Source organism: Mixophyes fleayi, chromosome 5 (genome assembly GCF_038048845.1).
Source record: "Mixophyes fleayi isolate aMixFle1 chromosome 5, aMixFle1.hap1, whole genome shotgun sequence".
NCBI classification, from domain to species: Eukaryota; Metazoa; Chordata; class Amphibia; order Anura; family Limnodynastidae; genus Mixophyes; species Mixophyes fleayi.
This window is the reverse complement of record NC_134406.1, coordinates 239,074,510-239,100,974: the sequence shown is the minus strand read 5'-3', so window position 1 is coordinate 239,100,974 and position 26,465 is coordinate 239,074,510. Positions and strand designations below refer to the sequence as shown.

Genomic DNA, 26,465 nt, shown 5'->3' with positions numbered 1-26,465 from the left:
CACAACACTTCAGGAAAGCGCTACGTATCTCCATAGCTTACTTGGCTACACTGCGGAAGAACTGCACGCGATGCTTGCCATTCAGCCGGACAACGATGAATAAAAGTATGGAGTACATTTGTTAGAAGCGCACAATTGTACTGTTAAAAAGACCAAACACCCAAAAAATGAGCCTTTACAGTCGGACCTTTACAAAAGGAAGACAGCGTGAAATTGACAGAGAACAAAAAACAATGTTATTTACCGTCCTATACGGCGATGTGCCTTTAACTTCTGCAGTGGAACGCATGTGCGTTCCACAGACAGGAAGTTCGGCATTTGCGTTCAAAAATGCCGAACTTCCTGTCTGTGGAACGCACATGCGTTCCACTGCGGAAGTCAAGGGCTTTTCTTTTCACTGACAAAAGAGCTAGGTAGCGGGCGGCTGCTGCGCCCCTTTGGGGCTTGCGCCCTGGGCGACGGCACCGCCCGCACCACCCTAGTTACGGCTCTGCCATCAACAGACACTTTGGAAGGAAATAAAAGCCCTTCATCCATGTCCTTATTGTGGGCAATTGTTTGAGAGGCAGATAACTCACAATTCACAGGAGGCACATTGAAACAGGGGCATAAATGAGTGATTTAATCTAGATAAAAATAGTGGGAGTAATTAATGTCCAAAGGCAACTACCACATAAGTTGCATGTTTCAAAAGAGTGTGTAACTGTGTAGTTCTTGCCTTATTAAAATCCAAGTGTATCTCAACATTAAGATTTGAATCTGGGTTGAAATACGCTCTGCCTAAACAATACTTACTGTACATTGACACACAGAACAATATACACACGTGCGTATTCTGCCATCTGTAAAAGGTCACATCAGAACGCATAAAACTTTTATTTGATCATAAAGTACAGTAACAACTCTTAACAGTATAATCCTTTAGAGAAATAGTTATTTTCAAATATATGTTTTGCTTATTTTGTTACATTAAGTACATAAATAAAGATCTTTTCAATGGCTTCTATACAAAAAAAGCAATGGTTTGATATTTGTATTAATCATGCTCTATCAATTGCAGACTAAATCCACGGTGAGATACTTTCCTATGTGATTCTGTTGTCAATGCTGATATCACATGAAAAATTCCACAGAAAAGAGACAACTTTGCGAACATATAATGCAAACTCCTATTGTCCCATAGACTGCAGGCTTATGAACTTTGTGTCTGTTAATACCAAGGGGTATATATACTAAACTGGGGGTTTGAAGAAGTGGAGATGTTGTCTATAGCAGCCAATCAGATTCTAGCTGTCATTTTGTAGAATGTACTAAATAAATGACAGTTAGAATCTGGTTGCTATAGGCAACATCTCCACTTTTTAAAACCCGCAGTTTAGTAAATCTAGCCCCTAGTCTTGGAGTATGCTGGTGTTATATAAATAAATGTCAATATATATTTAAGTTAAGCATCATTGCTATTAGTCAGGCAATGTCTAAGCAATGTCACTGGTCCCTAGCAAATGTCTGAATAATTATTTCTCCCCAAAGAGTGGATGCCTCCACTCTGTCTAAGGGATAGGTGCATTAAATAATCCTAATGTTTTATATTGTTGTCCCAATTTACATTATAATATATGTTTCAGAGGACAAGAAACGTCTATGATGAAATTTTAAAACCATTATTTGGCTATTTAACTTTCAGTTTGTGGCCACAATTATTTCTTATTGTCTCTCACAATACATATCGGCTATTGAATGTTCAGTGAGAGTAGCAAGAATTATTATTAAAGCCTTTACTTTTACTTTTCTACCAATGCTGAATGGAATAGTGATTGTTGTTTTTCAGCTGTAAAATTTGATATTACAGTGTGTTTCTAAGCCACAAATATTTCACTGATGTGATACAGCTGTAGGAATGTCTGTACTTCAATGCAGTTGTCTAATTATTTCAGTGCCATAAGGGAAAAGCTATTGACTATGCTGCTATCCATGGTACTTACACAAAAGCTTTATAAGAAAACTGTCATCACATTCTTACTGTCTCTATATCTTTCCAGGAAATGCCAAAATAACTGACATTATTGCACCAATAAGTGTGTTGTGTGTATGTAGGACTATGAAACATATATGTATCTTGGAAATATTTCTCAAGCACCTATAAACCTTTATAATGGAAAAAGAGAATCATTTCTTTACTACAGAATCCGTTAGTGAGTGGTCTGCTTATATCCCAACATTTCAGATGGGATGTTTGATAAATAAAAGATGCTCTTGTCATGTAATAATAGATAGATAGATAGATAGATAGATAGATAGATATGCACCTGTGCTCATTGTATCTATTATAAAGTACAGCTTACAAACATCACACAAGCATAGGTTATTCTACTATAAATTTAGGAAATGAACATATACGTTTTTGTCTAAACATCGGACCAAACTTAGAGACGTTTAGAAGAAAGGAGTGGCTATCAGATTGGAGCCTAAAAAAGTAAAGTGCATAGCAGTTTTATATATGCCTTTCCCATTCTAGCATGCTGCAATCATTGTGATGGTTTGTTTAAAAAAAAAAGTTACTGTGATATATCTTACCCATTACTGGTAACTGTTTGACTTTAAGAGGAACAGTATTTAATTTGGACCCAGATTTTCCATGTTTGCATTTTGTTGTCTAGAGTTCTACATACAAACTCTGCCACAGGCTGTCGATTAAAGGCCAAATAAACCCACAACTGACATTGTTAGATATGAACCTAAAGGTAAAATACATTGTCCATAGTTAACCTGACATTCCACTGCATCTCTGTTATAAAGTATTAACATTACTCCACTACAGATAGCTGAAGCCCCTCCTACATCCTTGGACAGTGTCCAATGGCAAATGATGCAGATAAAAAAAACTTAGAATGTAGTCTTTAGAGCTCAGCCAATCAACACAGTACAAGTCTGCCCAGCTGTCAATCATTCTCTGGTTGGTGTGTTAGATAAGACCCTCCCTCCTAACATGACAACCTATCACAGGGAAATGAAGGAGCATACTGGATATCTTTAGTTCAGTATAACGACTCATTACTTCATGTATATTATACAGATTAGTTATATACAGCCGTTGATATATTAATGTAATATAATGGCTTAGCTTGCTCTGCTTTATTGTTATTTAAAGTTATTTAAAGGTCTACCAAGTAGTGCATGAAACAACTTTTGTCTTTCTGGCTATTTGAAATATTTGGAAGTACACTTATCAATTTAAAAATGTAATTCACTCCCCTACCTGCTCTGTCCCCAAGGATTCTGTCGGGAGAAAGTGATGGGAACATGATGGTAAATGTATATCTCATGACATTGATGTCTTATTTATTTTGCTCTAATCATCAATGGTCCATGCCCTATATACCAATGATGTTAAGGGAACTGTAGTGCTGTGATCACCCATATGATGGTTATGAATTTATTGTCTTGTACATCACTTATTGCAGCTATTGCTATATTGTGGCTGTATGTGGGTTTTTTGGGCATTTATTAATATCATGTGACAGGAAGCGACACAACTCTGTTGAGATATCTGCATTGAATATAATTGTATTGTGCAGCATTGTGTCCTATACTAGGGGAATGAAGATAAACTGTGCTGGCTGATTATACATATGAAGCATGATGTTGTTTCCCTTAAAAAAACACAGGAAAAATCCTCCAATATATGTGGTAAAAGTTGTGGTAGGGTATGTACAAAAAATAAATTAAAGATGTCTGAAGACGTTAACTAACTTTTTAAGGTCAACTTTATTGTTATATGTAAAGCACATGTTTCCTTCAGTAAACATGTCATTCTCTGAGTATAGCCTGATCTGGTTCATTTTACCTCCAACTTAATTATTAGTTTATCACTGTTTACATAATGTGCCTACATTACGCCACACACTCACTGAGTGAAACATGTCAAAACACTGTGACTAATAGTATGTTGTACGGCAGTATGGTACAGGATTATAATGCTGTCTTCAGTATACATTACTTGGCTCTGTTCATTTGTACTAGATAACATTGTAGACAGATCTGCCTGTATTTCAGTCGTGTAACTTAAACATAGTTGTATAAACACTGAGAGCTTCTTCTAGGAGTGTGAGTCTAACAACCCCCAACATGGAACACTAGTTACACAAGTGCAGCCTACCATACATGGCTTGTTATAAGAGGTGGGCTGTTTTATAGGTCTCCAGGATTTCCATAGTAAATATTGCATTCTCCTAGATGCTGTTACTTGTGGCATTGTCTGTCTATCCACATGTGTGACAATGAATGGAGCATTGTTCCTGTCACACAGTTCTGTGCATGCGTTTTGTCATTCAGTATCCCACCTCCTGAGAAGTGCAGCTACTAAATGGGCCTTGTACTCTTCTATGTGTCTTGTGTTGGTTTTCACTACACCATCCTTGTATCGTATAATAAAGTTGAGGCAGCACATATTTAATTATATTTTATTCACTTGAATTGTAGTCTTCTAAAATTGCACTAACTCACGCTTCTTGTATTAAGGTGAGTGGGGGACTTTTAAACATTGTATAAAGTCTGTTTATTTACAATCTCTGTGTGCAGGTTCACTGTGTTTCTAAAACGACCTTGCACAGCAGTCACTCCACGGCAAATGCATAGCATGTCCCCTTCATTCATTGCACACAGAGGGGTATATTTACTAAACTGTGGGTTTGAAAAAGTGGAGATGTTGCCTATAGCAACCTACCAGATACTAGCTGTCATTTTGTAGAATGTATTAAATAAATGACACCTCTCCAGAGTTTTCCCCCTCTATGCACAATTAGTTTGCGTCTCCTGAGAACGGATTGCACACATGCCCAATTGGTGTGCGCAGGGAAGACCATCTAAGTACACGGGTATACAATGTAAGCGCTTTGCTCTGCGTACTAAGTACGTGTCATAAACAAGGTCCACAGACTGCCCCCATTCTCCCATGTCACTGGGCACCCAGCCTGCCCTCTACAATCATTTCACACACAGACTGAACTCCAGCCCAAATTGCTAAATACACCGCCCGTGTCTTCCAGTCATTGCACGTACAAGCCTGTCCCTTACATTCCTTGCACAAATAAAATCCCCCTTTTATACCCTATCATCTATACCTAACACTCCCTCCCCATACCCGTCCACTGCACATTCCCTCCAGTCACTGCAGGCAAAGTCTTGCACCCTCCCACTCCACCCAATCCCCCAAATGACTGAACACACAGCCTGTCCCCCGGAATGACTGCACACATTGCTTTCATTATTTATTTATATAGCGGCAGCAAATTCTGTAGCGCTTTACAATTGGGAACAAACACAGTAATTAAACAATACTGGGTAATAGACAGACAGAGAGGTAAGAAGGCCCTGCCCGCAAGCTTACAATCTATCATTGCTTTGCATAGTTGTGCACATTCCTATAGCTTTAGCTTGTCTGTGCATGTCATGCTGTCGGTGTACAGAATCATGGTGGGATTTGCGGTCCACCAGTATAGATGCAGTAAATACTTTGTCTGCTGTATCTACCTTCCAGAACCTGCAGTCTCAGATAAACATCGTGCAGGTGGAGCTGACTATGAAGGAGACCAGTATCAGTGCTGGGAGCGGCGAGGTGGAGGCTCTGCACAGGCACCTGCAGGACATCTCAGGTATTCTCATTATGCAGATGGGGTTTTCTTTGTTGATCCTCCTCTGTCTCTTTCTTAAATGGCGGGTGTGCCCTGAGCATAAAGGAAACAAAAGAGCCAATGTCTGGGGGGACACAAGAACCACCTGCCCTGTCTCAGCCATTGTTCTGATCTGTGATGTTCACAGACATGAAGCTAAATGTAATGTGATCAGGGTAGATCACTGCAGGGATTCACTCTGTGTTTTCAGCTTTCTGATGATGAACTAAGGGCTAGTTCAGTATGCTCATTCATCCTGGATACACGTGTTGGAGCAGAGAAAACAAGACACAATGTAAAAACAACACATTAGTATATAAAGCAATATACACTTTGTATGTATTTGTGTTTTATGTTTGTTCTTATTAACTTGAATGAGGAAATAAAATATACTGCACAATAGATACAGAAGAGGAAGAACACACAGTATAAAAAATCTGAAGTTGTAGAAAAACGTATCAATCAACAGTGGTTGTGTGTCCAGCGTAGTATAATGGTTCTCAAAGTTTTTTCACCAGTCTTCTGGTACATACCATCGCTATCCACGTCATCCACATAATATGTGGCATATGTCCTCCCTATTCTTCCTTGGTCACGTATTCTTCCCTTGTCACATATGGTCCCCACCATTCTCCTCTTGTCACGTATGGTCCCCACCATTCTCCTCTTGTCACGTATGGTCCCCACCATTCTCCCCTTGTCACATATGGTCCCCACCATTCTCCTCTTGTCACGTATGGTCTCCCACCATTCTCCCCTTGTCACGTATTGTCCCCCACCATTCTCTCCTTGTCACGTATGGTCTCCCACCATTCTCCCCTCGTCAGGTATGGTCCCCCACCATTCTCTCCTTGTCACGTATGGTCTCCCACCATTCTCCCCTCGTCAGGTATGGTCCCCCACCATTCTCCCCTAGTCAGGTATGGTCCCCCACCATTCTCCCCTTGTCACGTATTGTCCCCCACCATTCTCTCCTTGTCACGTATGGTCTCCCACCATTCTCCCCTCGTCAGGTATGGTCCCCCACCATTCTCCCCTAGTCAGGTATGGTCCCCCACCATTCTCCCCTTGTCACGTATTGTCCCCCACCATTCTCTCCTTGTCACGTATGGTCTCCCACCATTCTCCCCTTGTCACGTATGGTCCCCCACCATTCTCCCCTTGTCACGTATGGTCCCCCACCATTCTCCCCTTGTCACGTATGGTCCCCCCACCATTCTTTCCTTGTCACGTATTGTCCCCCACCATTCTCCCCTTGTCACGTATGGTCCCCCCACCATTTTCCCCTTGTCACGTATGGTCTCCCACCATTCTCCCCCAACAGCTGCAATCTCTGGAGGACAGTTTTGGTCTTCACAGAAGCTCCCACCTGCTCCATGTGGGAATGAACACTGCATAGCACAAGTGTAGGTACTATTCATCTCCAGGAAAGCTAAGCAACTAGTAAACGCTCTAGCGCCCCAAACAGACATTTAATAACACCCACACTTAAAAAAGAGACCTCTGCCCCCCCCCCACTCATTTCTATTTTTAAATTATCCTCCTACCACATTTAATACAGAGATTTCACATTGTATTATTAGCCCCATATGATATACTAATAGCCCCCTCAGTCAATGAAAATAGACCCCATATTCAAGTAATAGCCCTCACCTGCAGCTATCATAAATAGCCTCATTAATATCCCCACTACATTACATCAACACCCACACATTAATAGCTGCTACCAATTCCCACATTACATTAATAGCCTCTACCAGCACACATTACATTTATAGCCCCACTGTTTTACTTTAATAACCCTCCCACATTACATTTATATCCCACCATCACACTTAACTGCTAGGCTGCTCTGCAAATGAGTAGTAAGAAAACTCTGACTGCCTCCTGCATGGTCTCTCCAAATGCGGGGAGCTGGTGAGGGAAGATACTGGTGAGTAAGAAAAGACTGCTGCTAGGTCTCCCCTAAATCAGCACTGTTAGAAGCAGGGTAATAAGAGTTTATTAACAGCTAGCAACCCTGTATGTCTCCACAGAGGATTCACTTTAAGCAGCCATAGATTAGGAAACTGTGAGGTATGTTGCATGGCGCAGTAACCTTAATGGGGATATTGTGCATATCTGGGATATAAGTGGCTGCTTATCCGCAGCTAAATGTAAACTTTTAGTCCACCGAGTGGTCAGTGTGTGCCACCGTCAAAGGATCAATGACCTAATTACGGAAGGGTGTGCCTAGCACTAGACTGCCCTCCAACTCCCTCCCTCTCCATCCCAACACCATACAAATGCTCTGTTTTCACCTGCAAACCAGGCAATGCCCAGATAAAAATACCCTCTCCGTCTGTTAAATATCATTTTAATTTCCTTTCCAGAAAACATTAGGCTGCACCCCTGTAAATACTATATAATACCGCTTTCATACTGCTGCCCTGAAATTTCCTGGGTTTTTCAAGCCGAGTTTTTGCAGAGGCACAGAGTGTCCCCAGCTCAGAGACCCCATTCACACTGTACCTTGGACCCGGGAATTTCCTGGGTGGACCCCATTCATACTGAACACGGGTCTACCCTGGCAATAAGTGTGAGTCATCAGAAGAGGAGCTTTCATTGGCTGGAAAGTTCTGAGGTAATTTAAAGGGTAATAGTTTTTTTGCACACAAAGATGAGGTCAAAGTGGGTGGTGACTGTTCACAGCATTGCTTTAATCATGGCCGACGAGTCACTATTGGGTAGCCCAGAGTTACTGTTTTATTGCGTTTATTTTCTGTTTTATACAGTAAATGAGAGCTTAATGCAGCTGCACAGTGTCATTTCAGGAGGAGAGAGGAGCAATTTCTGGCACAGAGGGAGAATACTCTGCGTCTGTATATGCACAGGAGGATAGTTTTTCTCAGGGCCAGCGTCCCAGACACCCAGTCAGCTGCTTTTTGTGAGACCAAGGTTTTTTAACCCGGGTCTCATCATTCATACTGCAGGCTAACCAGGGCTGACGCGGGAATTATCCCACCAAAAGTCCCGGGTCTGCAGACCTGGGATTTTTCACCAACTCCATTCATACTGCCCTGGAAAAAACCCGGGTTTTTTAGGCAGTATGAATGGGGAATAATTCTCAAGGGATTAGTTCTCTTGGAAAGCTGAGCAAGTGAACACTGTAGGCCTCCATCTCCCCAACCAGCTCTGACGTTAAATCAAAGTACCCACCATTTAATAAAATATCCCCCCACCCAATCAGTCTGGACATTAAATAGTATTCATATTTAATAAATAGAGGCTGGTGAGCCAACAAACAACTTTTCCGCAACTCTCCAATTTAGAACTGAGACACCAGTGTTCCTAACAGGATTATTCTTTGTATCTTCCTATTTTTCAATAGACCTAATAGATTTACACAAGCTTGGTTGATAGTAGGTATAGCGCAGACTCCACATCACTTATAATATATAATAAATTGTCCTATTCCCTGCAACAAGCCCCAACATCTATGAATAGCATTCACATTTAAAAATAGACCTCAACAATCCATTATAGGTCAGACCCAGAGGGCATATGCCCCCCAGCGCAGCCTGCCCCTGTTGCGGATAGTGGGTACAGTAGTCTGAGCATCTATATTCAGGCTTACTAGGTGTGGCAGGGATATTGTGACAGCATGTGGGGTAATGCGTAGGTCAAGAGACATACCTGGCAGATTAGCTAATTAGTTTAAATGTGACAAGTTATAAACTGATTAATTTAAATTACATTGAATGATTAATGTAAAACATACTCCTAAGGCGAAGTGACAGGATCTCTTTAATTTGGCAATAGACATGGGTACAGGAACCTCATGGCTCTACTAGTGAAAGGAGGGGGTGTTTTGGGGACATTTTACAGTTCAGAAGACTTTTTCTTTAAATACCTTTATAGAAGATTGTGATATTTTAGTGCTACTGACTGTTGTGTGGTTGGATGTGTGTTGGTAATGAAAGGGTAAAGGCTTGAACTCTTGAAGTGCATTTTTTCTTGACTCTTAGAGATTAAAGGTTCAGTGCGTTGGCAACATGATAAGTTTCACATAAAGATGTACAAGTGTCAGATAAATAAGTAGCAGTATTCTTTGTAACTCTCAGATGCCAATATGCGCGAGAAGAGGATATTGGTGGAGGACGTGATACAGCTAAAGAAGTTGGCAGATGTTTCTACACAAGATCTCACACATAAAGAGGAGGAACAGAAGAGCATTCTTCCTGAGCTGCACAGTACCATTCACAGCATAAAGGGGAAAGACCGAGACCTCCTCCTCCTGCAAAAACAAGTAATAACTTCTGCATCCTTACAATAGCACAGTGATCTGTTCTAGGTCAGGGCAGGACAGTCCTCAGCACATAGGAAGGGTCAGCTCCTAAAATGTAATACAAAATAATGCAAAAACCCAATCTCCACTAGCTCAGAACTGTTGTTGTCCTGAGTGTAAATGGCTTTGTGCCTCTACGCACAGCTGCTAAAAATTCCCTCTCTCCACTCTGTTATATCAAATTGAAATCTCAATTTTGCACTGCTCCGCAAATCTTGGAGCGCCGGTGTGCCTCCTCTTGGAGCGCCGGTGTGCCTCCTCTTGGAGCGCCGGTGTGCCTACTCGTGGAGCACTGGTGAGCCTACTCGTGGAGCGCCGGTGTGCCTCCTCTTGGAGCGCCGGTGTGCCTCCTCTTGGAGCGCCGGTGTGCCTCCTCTTGGAGCGCCGGTGTGCCTCCTTTTGGAGCACTGGTGAGCCTACTCGTGGAGCGCCAGTGTGACTATTCTGTACTTTGCAAGAAACATGCTCACCTCGTCCCACTCCTCTCATCGTCGGGTGCACACTTCTCCTCCATAAACGCCTCCAGGATTTTGCGCTGCCCTCTGCAATTTTGTATTTGTAAATAAGCCCCCTGTGTCTTTTGAAGCTTTGAAGGGACTAACTTCATATTTTTTGTTTTCTTTTTGTATTTGTTTATTGCATTTATTAAGCATAAAACTTTTCTTGTATAGAATTTCACCTAGTTTCTATGATGGTGTTTGCAAATCTGCTTGCAGAGCTCACCATCCAGCCCTTTTTTCACTTTTCCCCATCCCCCCAGAGTTGTAATAACCCCCTCTCAGTACAAATGAGAGCGTGGCCCAATACAAGGGAATATGTGGATCATCGTCATTGGGCCGGGGTCAGGTCCAGAAAGACCTATAGTTATGGCCAAGAGAAAGCAAAAAGGTAGCAGACACAACCGCCAGGGTTTGCTCATAGTCCAGAGGAATAGTAGTAAACTACGCTCAGCTTGTAGGTCTCCCTAAGATACAGACAATTAAGGAAAGGAGTTTTAATCCCTTTAATCTCTTATTACTGAACACTGCAATACAGTTAAAAGAAACTAGCAGTGGCCTGGTTTAGATGTGTCACTGTGCTCTGTATTTAGCATTTCAATATTTTATGTCCAGCTTCAGGCACAAGTAAAGCAACATGAAGCTGTGGAGGCCCATCTGTCAGAGAAGAGGTCAGAATGCCTAACGCTACAAGCTGCAATACATCAGCTAGAGGAACAGTACGTGGCCACCACGCAATCCGTTCAGGAGAGGATTGCCACAGAGCTTCGGTATGTACATGCAAATGAGGCTAAATACTTCTTGTCCTTTGGTATATTACACCAACGGCGATAGTAGCTACAAGCACTAATGACTACCATACAGAAATCACTGCATCGTAGTTATAAATACTTCCTGATTCTGCATACACACACATGGCCAGAGTGGACGAGGGCCAGCTGTTTGGCCAATGGGCCAAGTAACCGGATCTCTTCTGGCTTCTCTGTATGGCCAGAAGATGACAGTACATACAGGATGATAGCGGTCATCTTCTGACCACAAAAATGATCCTGTCAGTTCTGTTTGTATTATTATCCAGCATTGTGGTTGTTTTGGGGGTCAAACCTTCTTCTTATATTTAAATACAAATAATTTCTATAAAAATAATACATTTTTGATGATGATGATGCATTCGTAGACTTATTACAATTACACCATGAGGGTGGGGTGGTCCATGTGCATAAAGCATCTATAAGTGCATAATTGTGATCAGTCTGTGCACACGCAGGTGTCCTCTCTATTGCGCGTGCAATGTGAGCGATCATTTCTGTTTTGAAGTTGGAACTCAAAAACGCAACTCTTGCAAAAGTGAATGTGTCACAACTTGGCACATCTGACCCAGACTCAAATTCAATTAAACTATTTTTTTTTATTTTTCTACCAGCATATTGCTTGCTTGACCCTTATTTATGTTGCAATTAATTCCTGAGCATAGACACATGTCGGCTTTATTTCAAGTGTGAATATATTTTACTTTCCTGATTACCGATACATTAGTTCACATGCGCTTCTTTATGTGTATAGATGCTTATTTGCAAGATATTTGCACCTAGAGACAAAAAGCGACTTATTATAAATATTGGAAAGGTAATACATTTTATTACCTCTGATGTGATGTAAGTTTCAGCTTTAATTTACTCAGCTATCAAACCCTGTGTCACCCACGAAAAAATCTCCCCTACATATCACCTTATTATTTGAGGATCTCATTTTTGAGATTACCCCCAGTCTAAGCATCCTGTAATTTTTCTGTGTTTACTATGAAAAGTAAAGACCTCTCTAATGACTGGTCCCCATTTTGTCCATTTAACTTTTCATCTGATTCACTTGTTTTTGTTCGTTTTTTTTATTCTCAGCAAAGAAGCAGAAAAATTAAGAGAACAACTGAAAGAAAAACAGTTGGCAGGTGATGAGGATAAATATTTGAGGAACAAATTGACAGAAGACTCTGGGCGCCTCACCAGAGAAAATGGCCAGTTGCAGAGTCGTGTGTTGGAAGCCACAAAACAACTTGAACAGGTGAGTAAAAACCTTCACGATATATTGTTTCTACAAGATTAATAATAAAATATCTTCTGTAACTTCCACAAATATAAATGTAGATGTTTTCTTATCTCGGGCTAGCAAGAACGTTTAAAAAATAATAATCAACTCGTGTGTTTGAGGAGTGAAAAGTCTAAAATTACTTTTTAAGACAGCTGGTTCTGCGAACAAAACGTTTCACGTAGTAGGCACACCGGTTAGCCTAGTTTTACACAGCTGTGTAAGAACAATATTTCACTCTGAGTTGGCAGAGATTGTAGGGTATATTTACTAAACTGCGGGTTTGAAAAAGTGGAGATGTTGCCTATAGCAGACAATCAGATTCTAGTTAGCATTTATTTAGTACATTCTACAAAATGACAACTAGAATCTGATTGGTTGCTATAGGCAACATCTCCACTTTTTCAAACCCGCAGTTTCGGAAATATACCCCTAAGACATTTTGCTCTGCATATCCAGTGCACATCATACATGAGGTCCAGCGTGCTTCATTTATTAACTTTGTTTAGATTTTTGTGGTGTTAAGCTGGCCAAACAGTACAATCCAGTCATTCAATCTGATTGTCTATTGTGAAATTCTTAAGAATGACAATCCGATACCATCACATTTGTACAGTTCATCCACGACTGTCTCTATTGGAGATTCCATGTATGACACCTTAGGACAAATGTAGGCAATCTGTCTCTCTAGCTGTTGTGGAACTACAAGTCTCAAGATAACTTCTCTTCCTTAGTTTTTCTTAGGCAATGTAAACACAGACATTTTTATTAATTATCTTTAGGATTCTTTCACCTGGGCATAGTGAGGCACTTTATTTGTAAATTTCGCAGAGTTTAAAGTCTATGAATAGAATTCAGATGATGACAGTCTGTTGTGGTTGGGGAAAGACCACCGACGAAACACAAAATGTTGCTGCTAAATGCAGAATGAGTCAAATATTATTCAGAAGAGTTTTGAAAGTGTATCTAATCTCTAATGTAAGCACATCGTCATGCACGAATCTGTCTCGGCAGAACATGAATCTGAGATCCACATCATGTCAGGTTTACTGAATTTCTTTCTAATATATTGTTTGCATTTTAATAATTATTTTCAATCAATAATCATTTCTTAAGTCCAGAGAACCTGGATGGTAACAATTGCAAGTTTTGCTTAAGCAAAAAAAAAATTGGAATTCAGATTATTTTTGCAACTGTGTGCTCATGGGGTTTGCCACAAACTACATACATGGTAAACAAATTGGGATATTTTATTGGGAAATTAGTGAACTGTTATATCTTTTTGTGTCTGTACAGAACAGGTGTCGGCTCATTTACTTACGCCCATGGATTATTTAGCTTGTTTAGGGTGTTTCCACTAATCAGACTAGATAAACTATACTATTGCTAATTAACTCCACCCCAGAGATTGTCCTCCACATTCCACCCACTACAACTACAAGACACTTTACATAACAGCTGGCTACAGTCTAGTCTGCCTGCCAGGGACAATGAGAAGATTAAACAATGCAGTTCTAAATCCACTAATGAACATGTGTGTTGCTCTACAGCTTTTGAATTGATTACTGAACAGTTTTCACAGAAGGAATTAGTTAATATTTGTGAAAATTAAAATAGATGCTCATAATCTACACGAATACACATGAGAACTGCAGGTCTATTTTATTTTCTATTGGGGAGCAATAGGGCTGAATTTTGCCTCATGTTACCAATAAAATATTGGCGAAGGCGGCCGGTCCTGGATAGACATGCGTGACCTGGCATGCCCATTCACAGATGCGCAATCAAACTGGAAGCCTTGTTTCAAAATATTAAAAAAATAGTGATAAAAATAATAATAATAATAATGCTGTCATTACTATTAGAAAAAAATACTTTATTTAAATAAATATTTTTTTCTCCCTGTGACTATACCCTCCTATCCTCATCCTGAGATAGACAGGAAGAGCCCTATCTCCAGCGAAATCACCCATTTTCCTTTAAATAATAAATAGACCCGACGGTGTCTTCTATTTCATCAGTAGATCTTACATTATTAACACTTTGGATTATCTGTAATCATAATATTTTCTAGAATGCCGTGAACTGTGCTAAATATGACATATATGAAGCAAATAGGGTATAAATTTAGCAACACAGACATTACTTAGTTGATGTAAAACAAATCTTCCACATCAGTTACATAAGCCCAATTTAATTTATTCAAAAAGTAAGTAGGAAAGAGTCTGAGACAGAGTACTCACTGTTACTCATGTTTACCTCTATACCTGTAATAAACTAAAGTGAGAAGTAAAAATGTTTCTTAACTCTCTGTATCATTCCAGTGTGACATAGAGCCAGGGCACCAAGAGGATTCCTGAGCCCAGGTATAGCTGCTTCTTACGGATCGCCCCTGGATGTGCGCTCAGTAGTGGGAGCAAGACCATGCTTTTCCACCAAGGTCTATGCGTAGGGTTAGACAGTTCAGATTCGGGAGTGGGAAGTGACTGCGTGGCTAGAAAGTGATTGGTCCATACAGTCATTCCCCCGCCCACAGTCCGGCGCTGATGGGGTCGGAGCCCCGTCCTCCACCACCTAATTCCCATTGACAGGCCCAGGTACTTTATACCTGTCCCCCTGTTGGCATCTGTACATGCAGCATTGGAATATCAGTAACATTGGGTAATATCTGTGTAATGTGCCTCTCTCAGCAGCAGTACCTGCCTCTGTTGCTGGGTCTCCGGTTAGGGGCGTTCTTGTGCTTATTGCTGATTTTCCTGTTTTGGACTGTTGGCATTGGCCAGCTCTGTATTTAGAAGTAAGCGCAGTGCACAGTTTGCTAAGGTACACAGCTCTTTATGTGCTTATCTGATTACCTGTTACTGACCTGGCTTGTTCTCAACCATCCTTGAGCCTGCTATATGACCACTGATACCGGACCGGGAGTGTTCCTAACCATCCCTCCTGCTTGTGAGCTGAGCCTTCGGCTTGCATTGTACCATTGCTGCTGCAGATCCTGACCCCCTGGCCCAACAAGGTGGACGCACTGGAATAACATCCTGCAAATCCATTACTATGACATTTCACCAGGGACGATTAAGGGTTCTGGACTCCCTAGGCTAATACACCCATAGCAAACCCCCTCCCCCAATCCAGTGTTTTTACATTCATGTTCAGCAACGCATAAAATATTATGCTACACATGCACAACAACCAATTACAGTATTTCCTCATGTATAAGACGCACCTTTTTTTCAAAAAATTTGGGGTCTTAATACTGGGTGCGTCTTATACAGAGACAGGCAGGGAGAGTGTGCTGGCCGTCTGCTCTGATAGTGTTTGAAACACAATCAGAGCAGCCGGGCAGCACACCGTTCGGCAGAGACAGGCAGGGAGAGTGCTGGCCGGCTGTTTTGAATCTTACTAAAACTTCTAAAAAAGGAAATCTGGAGGTGTTGCCCATAGAAACCAATCAGATTCTAGCTATCAGGTTCTAGCATTTACTAGATAAATGATAACTAGAATCTGATTGGTTGCTAAGGGCAACGCTTCTGGAATGGTCGTGGGGGCACTCTTTGGCAATGTAACATCACAGATTTCTCCTCGCATCCCATAGAGGTGCACGGGGAAATCTGCGATGTTGGCGTGCCATAGTACCCGCAAATGTGCGCAGCCACGATGTTCAGCGGCACATCGCATACAATTGAATACACCCCTTTGTATTTTATGTTTTGTGTTCTCAAACCTTCAAGGACATTGTGAATTTTTACATAAATTATAACAAGCGCATTTTATCCTACAGGAACAGCAGCTCAGAGAAAATGAAAGTTTGAACCGAGCAAAAAGAATATCTGAGCTAACATCGGGTAAGGAAAACGAGAGACACCTAGAAGTGACATTATCACACTGGAGAAGACTCGTACAGGACGAGAAGGAGAAAGTTGTTTCAGCACAGGAACAGGTAGAACTATTCATTGTGCAGAATTATCAACATTCTAAAATAGATTCCAAGAACACGTTGCAGTTCTGCACGTCACACGCGGTTCTCTCTCAGCGACCTTGAGCCGCAACAGTATCCATAATGCTATGTTTACTGAAATAGACTGTTACATTTTTGAATTTAAATTCTACTCTTCAATAATCTATTCACTTATAAATGCAATGAGTAAGTATCAATGGTTAGAATTGCATCTAATATGCAAGAATTGGGACATTTCCAGGAACAAAGATGGAAACTATGAAAATGTTTCTCTTATTGGATTGGCTACAAGAATACAGGACAAGAATCCCGGAGCACATGTTTGATGCTGAAGACACATTAATCATAACAACATTTGTGTATTAGACTGATGATATAATATCTGAAAAAAACCTGAGGTTCTTAGTCTTTAGTGTCTAGAGTGCGCTCCTGCATCCTTGTCTGATCTCTTGTAAAGTCAGTCACAGCGGTGATGCACCTTTCCATACATTTGAAAAATGTGGATGTGCGGACTTAATATCCCCTCCCCAGGGGCAGGCTGGGCTGGGGGGCAGGGGGCATCTGACTCCCCAGGCCGGTCCTATAATGGGCTACCTTGGGCTGGGTCACTGGGCCACCTGCATTTTTTCCTTTAAATTGTTCCTAATAGGCTGCGGAGTCCAGTCTTGCCCCCCAGCCCTCCCCTGACTCTCCTCAACCCCCTTCTTTAATGAGTATGAAAATGCGACAAACTAGACTGCATGACAGATTCATATACTGTTTATCAGTATTTTCTATAGATGTGACAGGTAAATCTCTAAATTAGGCATATGATCCCCATAGGATTATGCTGAGCCTGTGGCTGCCGTATTGTAACCTTGTTCACGTCACCAATGTACCAATCACAGTAGTTATAATTCTACATATTTACAAGGTGAGAGTCATAATTCTATCACTCAGGAGATGTATTGTTATTGTAAAAATCACCACGGAGGTCATCATTGTACAGAACCTGATTTTGATTGTTTTGTTATTTGATTGTTTTTCTACAGTCCCATGGCAACGGTATATAGGCCTATAATCAGCTTAATGAAATCCAGGGGAGGGATGGCAGATTTTAGCCCGGGGGGCAAAATTCGACTCAGCAGACTATTAGGAACATTTTTAAGGAAAAAGAATGCAGGTGGGCCATTGACCCAGCCCAAGATAGCCCACTATGGGACCGACCCGGGGGGCAGATGCCCCCTTGACCCAAGCCCAGCCTGCCCCTGATGCCCGCCACAGTACTATGCTTCCATCCAATAGTATCTCAGCCATTTAAACCACAAGATTTCAGCTGAAACAATGATAGCAGCTTAAAGTGGTCAGTATGGGATTACATCGCTGTCCAGGCTGAGGGTGGAAGATTTAGATTTTTATAAACTTAAGAACTTTTACCTAAATGCAATTAAATGTTTCCATGTTTATACTGTTGTGGCTTTCATTATGATGCAGCCATAGCTCTCTGGTCTATTCATCTCCAGCTTCTGCCTCATTATTACAAAGCTTGGTGATTCAACAAGTCAGGCTGGGGAAAGGTGGGTCTTTGCTTTTGTAAAGCAGGGGACTGGGACATCTTTGAACTGTGATTTTAAACTACAGATAAATGCAGTGGTTTTGGGATTCGTACATTTCCGAATGTGTTATATGTTAGTGACAGCTGCATTTAAATGAAGTAATGCCTTGAAAAATGTCTTCAAAAATATTTTGTTTTGTGTTAGACAATTGTTGTTCGTTGGCCTTGTTGTAACATTGAAGCTGTTTAGGGAACACTGTGTGAAACTTCTAAGAGCTGGTTTGCAATGCTTTGATTAATAGGTGCTGCAGCTACAGCAAGGCAGGAAATCTGTGGAGATAACTGGAAGTTCACTGCACAAGCAGTTGACAGATTTACAGAGCAAACACTCCAAGGTTCAGCAGGAAAACTCCCTCTTGCACAGAGAGAAGAACCATTTGGTTGAACACATCTCTCAGCTGCACACCCAGGTATGTGGCTGAAGCATGAGAAACTGTTGGCGTTCACTAAGCACAGCCAGGGCAGGGGGGATGTGTTGCTTAGTTGGGGTGACCTGTCAGGAAAGGCCAACTGGGACAAATTTGGGGTCAATGGCAAAGTAGGAATTTTGTTTATGTCACTCCCCTTGTCAAAGAAACTAAGAGCAGCTTGCTTTAAATGAATAGAAGTGTCATTTCCAGTCATTCCCACTGTTCCGTTGTTTTTTTTTCTAATTAAGCTAATTTTATTACATTTGTCCAAAAATTACAAGCGAACGAAAATGCAAATACAGAGTATTCACCTTACAGAATAAAGGATATATAATATTATGTAGATATAACTACGTAAGTTTGACAAGAAATTGTAGTTAATAAGTATTCTAGAAATATTAAAAGAATAACATTAATGCTGTTCCATTTAATTAACTTCACCTAGAATATTGGGTGGGTTGTTTTCAGTCATTTTATGTTTGTTTTGTTCAGATAACTTTGAGAAAGAAAATATAGGGAGTGTGTTGGTAAAAATATGTATTTTTTCCAGTCTGGTATTGTAAATTACAATTATTTATTTTCCTGCCCATCTGCAATTTGCCTGGATAATGCCCCAAACATACCAAACCGTATGTAAATGACTTACTGGGCAGTGCTCTGTCTCTCCAATGTGAGATCTCCTCCTCTCGGTCAGAGATTCAGACCAGTAAGAAGCTTTCAGATCGGGGACTTAGAGGAAGGGGCCTAGTAGTGGATACACAGAGCTGGAAATTTGTGCACAATTAATGGTAAAGTGCTACAGAATTTGCTGGCGCTATATAAATAAATGTTGATGATTAAAGGCATTCTAAGCTCTACTAAAATGCTTAATTGTGTCTAATACAGCTGATTGTATATGTTGTATATGTTGCACATAGCTTGACGTTTTCCTCTATGCAAGCTATGAACAAATTCAGAGAGTTATGTCCGCAGCCTCTCTGCCTGCTGTCTGACAAATTTCAGTTCCATAGACAGGGGCCTCCCCTCCATTGACTTCACACCTCACTTCCAATGAACCTCCTGTCACTAGGCCATGCTCCAATCTATTGTATTGTGAGAAAACTTTCACACAGTTCAAGTTAAAGGTGCCCATAAATAGATGAGATCATTACCGGACATGTCCATAAATTCTGTCAGAAGATGACTAATATTGGCTTGTATGTGCCAACACAAGTCATCTTGTGACAGAAATTATGGGAACAAATACAAAGAAAATTCCCCCAGCACACAACTATATCCAGCAAAGAAGCTGCTCATTCTATTTGTACATAAAAATGCAGAAGTATCAGTTGCACACATTTGCAAATGTATGGAAAGCCACCTGCCACTTCACGGCGCTTCTGCTAATAGGGTGGTCCTAACTCTAAATAAAGAGTCCCTATTTATGGGCCATACATATATGTGTTTTTAAATTAAGAGCTAACTTACCAAGAGGTGCACCAATAGCCTCCAAACAGCAATCCAATGCCAGCACTCCCCCTCAGCTACTGACACCAACATGCTTCTCAGACAAATACAGAAATTCTGGGCGTACAGATCTGAATGTGTCCTGAAAGTCATCTGACTGGTCGTCTCAATCGCCCAATGTTCGCCTTTTGTCTGGTTTGGTCATCCAAGCGAGTCTCAAAATCAGATAATTATCTGTTTAACGGTCAGCAGAGTGTTTGACACAGAGATGAACAGTCTACGGAAAAGTGAGCTCTGCATAAAAAATGTTAGGCTTATAATCATGTTACTATACATTCATCTCTAAAAATTTAATTAATAAATATTTTCATCAGACAATTAGAATAACAGGTAAAACATGGGGGTCACACAAGGGCAAATTCTTAGCTGACCGTTGTTGCCTGTATACTGTGGTATCCTCGTGTGACTGTGAAGGACGTAGGATCAGACTCCACACTGTTCTGCTGCCCTTGAGCAAACGTAGGAGTTTATCTCTATAGATGGACTTCCCCTTTAAGAAAAATGTCTTTTTCAGATCAAGGTTATATAATGTTGAAATAATGTACACTGCATACTATCCTATTCCCCAAAGGGATAAATAATCTATTTATAAATAGGATAGATTTTACAAGGTGTTCATTCATAGCTGCCCTCCTCCACCCCAGGTTTTTGACAGAACAATCATGACCTCATGGGGAGAAGGGTTGTGGCCTACCAGAAAGGGGAGGATCAACATAAATGTGGGGTGTGGTTGGGTGTATCATGGGCATAGCTTGTGTGGTTGAGGGTTGGGGTACGATTTTACATTTATTTATTTTGAAATGTTATATACTGTGCAGTCTTCCCTGCATAGTTACACTCTTTGTAAAGACACGTGGGAGCAGCCATATTTATTTTCTCTCTCGAAGTCAACAAAGAAATGTTCTATTTGCATAATGTTTTGCTTGTAAACCACTTTACAACGAGACTTTATAATGTCCCATTTAAATGAAAGAAGTGAATGTTAGAACCAAGGCGATCCAAAGATCCTGATCTGTGGCAGCTATCAATATGGACACATGGGATATGTAGTATACGAGTTATACTTGGGTAACAGATGTCAGTGTGTGGCCTCAGGGTATATCCAGATATTCCATAGGAAAAGTGCGCTCTGTAAACCTGAATTTCTTGTTCCCTATCCAGCTTATTCATGGGCAGCTGGTGGACAAGGCAGATGGGGGAGGATGATTACCAGCAGCTTTGGGATGTCAGTCCCCCCTCCTCAGCCTCTGTCTGAGTCATCCCTTTTAGGTTACAGTGTTGAAAATATTTTTATAAAACAGGCAAAATGTTTCAGGTCAGTTTGAATATTTCTGTAGTAATTAGACCTTGTATTGATAAAAGTTTCACTGTTCTTCTGATGTCCACAGATCATATTTTAGTTTGTATATTCATCTCCAGCAATCGGGCTTCTCCCACTGTTATTTACAAAGGTTACCATGCAGAATAGCAACACTTATACACAAGGTATATTGTCCTTCTGAAAGTAAAATTAGAAGTTAATATTATTAGTTTTACTGTATTATGTATATCTAGTTATATACACGGTTGTCTAAGAAACTACAAGGCCTGTGTTTGGCTGTCAGACTAGAGTGTGTGCTCCCGGGCCGACTTGCCCTACATATCGGAGCTCTACTGTTATGCCGGTTGTCTCACCAGTTGGTACATTGGTCCCCACTCCCAAAAAGTTGAGAAGCATGTCCCAGTAACACGTACGTGTGTGGCAATTTATGTGTGTTTTCAGGGAAGGGAGGTACACATGGCTCCTGGGGGGCGAGGCACACCCATGCCCCAGTGTAACTTGACAGCGACCGTGCGCACTGCTTTTCCCAATTTTCAGGAGACATATGTTGGGAGAACGAGGTTCCTGAGTATGCTTACTGCATACAGCCAAGACACCATGTAGTAAAACAACAACAAAACATTAACACTAGAGGACCTGGTGATTTCGTGTTACAGTCTAGCCCCGGATAGTCACTGAAATAAAAATGAATTAACTAAGACTAAGCAAATATAACCACAGAGAGTATAGAGAGTGGCTCTTTCCACAGTCTAATTCCCCTGCAATTCTAATGCATTGTCAGCTGAGCACTAATCAGTGTATTTGTAAAAGCAGAAAATGAATACAATGCTGTATTCTATGATCTATTTGCTTTACATTACCATTACTTTATATGCAGTAAAACAAGTCACTGATATGACCTTTTGTACATAGCAAGCAGTACTTATTAAAGGGATAGGTCTACTGTCATAGTATGCATTGCATCATATAGATTGAAGTCTGGTCACAATTATTACATTTCCACCAGAACTCATCCTGGGAACAGATGGACGGGACATGGAGGATTAAAGCACTAATGTCCTTATAAGGGACTAGTAGGGAGGAACGTGAATGGTTTATTTTGAGCCCTCTCACATGTAATGATAACACACTAATTGACAACACTTAGCAAAAGTTTTCTAGACACTTCTATTATGATTTGTTATCCACAATTTATTGAATCTAATCTGAAAACATCTTACACATCCCATAGAAAAACATGTCTCGTTTATGACTAGAGCCTTTTGCTTTGTTTTGCATTTTTATTGTGTATTTAATGAGTTGGGGCTGCCAAATGTTTTGCTCTGCAAAGTTAATATTAATTAAAATCTGCAGAATCCAACAGAACAGAATAAAAAGGTACCGAGTAAGAAAGAGATGGAAGTAAAATTAAGAGTAGTGGTCTTATCACATTATTGATATGTGTCTTTATATGATCTGCTCCCTCCCTGGGCACCCACTTCCTTTGTGCTGCTGTGGTACCCCAGATGAAATCCACCTAGGATAGCATGTTTGGTCTACTCATCCACCATCTCCTCCACTACAGCTGGGTGACACAATGACACATAAAAGTTTCAGAAGTGTTAGCATTGGTGCCGGGCCTTTCACAGGTCATTGCGTCACTGGCTGAATGGGAATTATAACATGGCTGCTTAGACTTCAGTTGTCTCCTTTTTCCCCACCCAAGGATATAACTTATTTTCCCATAAATTAATTCCTGATTAACCCAAGGACAAACTAACTGTTTCACCTTTTTTGGGACCTAATAGGATGTATGAGGTTGGATTTCTGACATGAAACAACCTCAGGTCACATGGGTGTCTCAGTTTTTCATTTAAAAATTATGGAGGACCCAGACACACTGCCGCCTACTGTGCAGATCGGACCTTCTCCGTGTCTCATCTGGGGTCCATAGATGGCAACCTGACCCATTCCATCTGGGTGACATTTATCTGTTCCCGAACGTAGCCCTGATTCTTTTTCTCAATTACCCCACTCTCATTAATAAGAAGTGTTTTGTATCAGCTAATTTATTGCGCTCAGGTCAAATAAAGAAACAAGTCAATGCTAACGTCAGAAGCCAACTAATAACTCCTGGATGAAAGGGGTCAGACGACTCTGAGGGTCTCACAGCGCAAAAGACAGAGGCCCCAGGAAAGCGACTCTCACCGAAAACCTAACAAAATCTCATAGAATATTTTAAAACTATTAATTGTCCATTAGAAGGGGTTTCTACCTTATACTTGGTATTTACATGCCCTACTGCACCTCTAACTGAACGCCTTACTTTGCTTCTGGTTTCATTCTGTGTTATTTAGCCATGTATTGGGCAGCATTGATTATTTTCTCTGCCCTCTGTTATGACTTGGCTCTGCTGTGCAGTTGTATCCAGAAAGCCGCTTTAGGGCCGATTTAATAAAGCCCAAAAAGCCCCACTGCTGGGGAAAGTGGGTGTATTCTCCTTGCTAATGGATTACCATCTGTGGAAACATTGCTATTGCTGGCGGGAACCCCCAGCAGCCGTATGATCCACGGCGATAGCTTCCCCATGACTCTTATCACCACAATACTTTTCTGTTATTGCCCAAATCATTGTTATCACCACAGAATGATATATAGGCTCCTTTGTGACATAAATAAACAAATCCTAATATCAGGGGTCGAAGTGGAAATGTAGAAGTGGCGGTATGAAAAATGGTAATGTAAGTGATTGGAATGTGATAGTTTTACAATGAAGGCAATAGGAGAAGGGGCGGTACGGCGTACCACTGTATACACCCCCACCAGTGGCGGAACTACCATTGGCGCAGCAGATGACATAACCGGGGGTCATGGAGATAATGGGGCCTGCTTCATTGCAGATGCAGAGGGTCGGGGGCCCCAGTTCCCTCCTCCCCGCATCGGGGCCCACAGCCCTGGTGCGGGGAGGAGTTCTGCTTCTGACCCCCACTTCCACCACTGCCTAATATTATAGAGTAATGATTGACAAGCACAGAAGGAATTAATACTAAGAGTGACATAAAGGATATAAAATAAAAATGTTATACAGAACAGATACTGAGATTTGCATACATACCAGTGATACTGTGCAGCTCAGACCACTTAAAAAGATCAAATTACATCTCCCACAAGAAGAGCAGATCTAGAAGTCACAAGAGACCAGTGCGTGATACTTCCACGGGTACGTATTATGTTGTGTGAGCTTTTTATGTCACAGGTTGGGAGTAACACCTGGGTGCGTCTAATTAGCACTAAACAAACCCATTTCCAGGCAGACTAATATAGAACACATATATATAGGTTAGAACTGACACACACTGTACCAAGATTCTGTCTAATACGGCTCCATCTGATGCATTATTGAGTGACTGTAGCAGAACCTGTATTTATAACTGTCATGTGTTTTAAATTTGTTAAAATGACTCTTTCCGCAAGTTGGATCCCACAAAACCCATCTGTGTCCATTTTCCACCCAGGCATCAAACTCTCTGCATTCATTAATAAACTGCCTTAACCACATCACACAGCTCTGGAACACGCCAGTAGTTCTGTGAGCCAGAAAACAAATGATTTCTTTCTTCCTAGATTGCAGAGAAAAGTGATGAAATCCGGCGCATGCAGGGTCATGTGGACAGCTTGTGCTACGATATGGATAGCCTGAAGCTTCGCAGAGATCTGGACGACTCTTCTGAGAAGGGAACCTGGCAGCGGCTGTCTGATATCACACACAATGTACATAAACTTGTACCAGATACCACCCTGCATTAGTTCTTTCAGCGCTCGTCTTAAATATGCTTTCTTTTATAGGCTACTGTGACAAATAATGTCTGGAACCAGATTGAAGGAATTTTAGGCTAACTTGAGACACAAATATTTGTCATGTTTTTCTAATAATTATATATCATACAATGCAATTTAATTTTTCTTAGATATATGTGTGTCATTTTATAAACAAACAATATTGTTGTATAGTAAGCTTTGTTGCATGTTTTGGAAATGCTGACTTTATACAAATTACAGATGTGCAAACTCATTAATTAGGATCCTGTTGTAAATGAAATCCTGTAACAAAGGATTTTGATCAATTTTGATTCCAAGCTATAATTTGCATATAAACGTGAAGTAAGAGGGCCCCTAATGATAGGATCTTACATAAAACCCAAAGGACTTTGCAGAGTCCTGAGCTGAATCCTGCACTTAGTACGTCCCTAATAATGGATGTCACATATTCATGGTGGTGCTCTACAGGTGTCCTCTAACGTGATTAAACTTAGTAGTATTGTTACATTATCAGATCTGAGTGATATACAAATCACACACATAGCAGAACATGGTTTGTATATACCATGTGACCTGTATTTACTAATTAGCATATCGGTGGAGAGAGCCAAGCCTGTAAGTGCTAATTATATGGAAGCGTAGACAGACATGTGAGACGTAAAGCTGGGTACACACTACAGAAATTTTGACCAACTTTTTATGCCGAGCGATTTTACATGCGATCGATGGTCCATGGACTGCATACACACTAGCCTTGTTTAGGACGATAAAGGGAAGAGCGGACGTCCCTTTAGCGACTTTTTACAGCCATGTTGTCGTGAGCAATGACTGTAATTTCATACTCACTGTTGTGGATTGGTCGGAAGTTTATACACACTGCACAGCGGAAACGAGATTGGAACGAAAATATTAATTGGTACGACCAACCAAATGAGGCGACAATCATCCATTTGGGCAGACTTTTGACCATCGTGTCACTGCACACACTGACCCGACTTTTGAACGAGAGGTCGTATGTCGGCTGATTTAGCCGATTATTGGATGAAAACTGTGCAGTGTGTACCCAGCTTTAGGGAAGGCTTAGGGTATGTTCAAATTTGTGCTTTTGTCTGCAGTGTGTTAGCCGTGGAAAACTTACCTCGTACATGTCTTAAAGGACATTGTAGATCAGTGAACTGAATATAGAACATATTATTTTCAGCTCATTGAGCTTTAATGCACTGTAACATGTGAATGTGATAGAAAGTCCACCATAGGGAAGAATGTTACTTGCGGCTGCTGGATTTCCTCTCAAGTTCATATG

At 40.9% G+C, this 26,465-nt stretch overlaps 1 protein-coding gene across 1 annotated transcript in view; it reads left to right on the top strand.

The window, feature by feature from the left end:
- The window catches only part of LOC142159103 (uncharacterized), a 45,291-nt gene extending 19,243 nt beyond the window's left edge, over positions 1-26,048 (top strand). The window contains exons 5-11 of the mRNA XM_075213700.1: positions 5,537-5,651; positions 9,773-9,957; positions 11,109-11,263; positions 12,389-12,551; positions 16,357-16,515; positions 18,370-18,537; positions 24,968-26,048. Of these exons, the coding sequence (XP_075069801.1) occupies positions 5,537-5,651; positions 9,773-9,957; positions 11,109-11,263; positions 12,389-12,551; positions 16,357-16,515; positions 18,370-18,537; positions 24,968-25,150 (1,128 nt within the window). The 3' untranslated portion in view covers positions 25,151-26,048. The remainder of the gene's footprint in view (positions 1-5,536; positions 5,652-9,772; positions 9,958-11,108; positions 11,264-12,388; positions 12,552-16,356; positions 16,516-18,369; positions 18,538-24,967) is intronic.
- Positions 26,049-26,465: the final 417 nt, after the last annotated feature.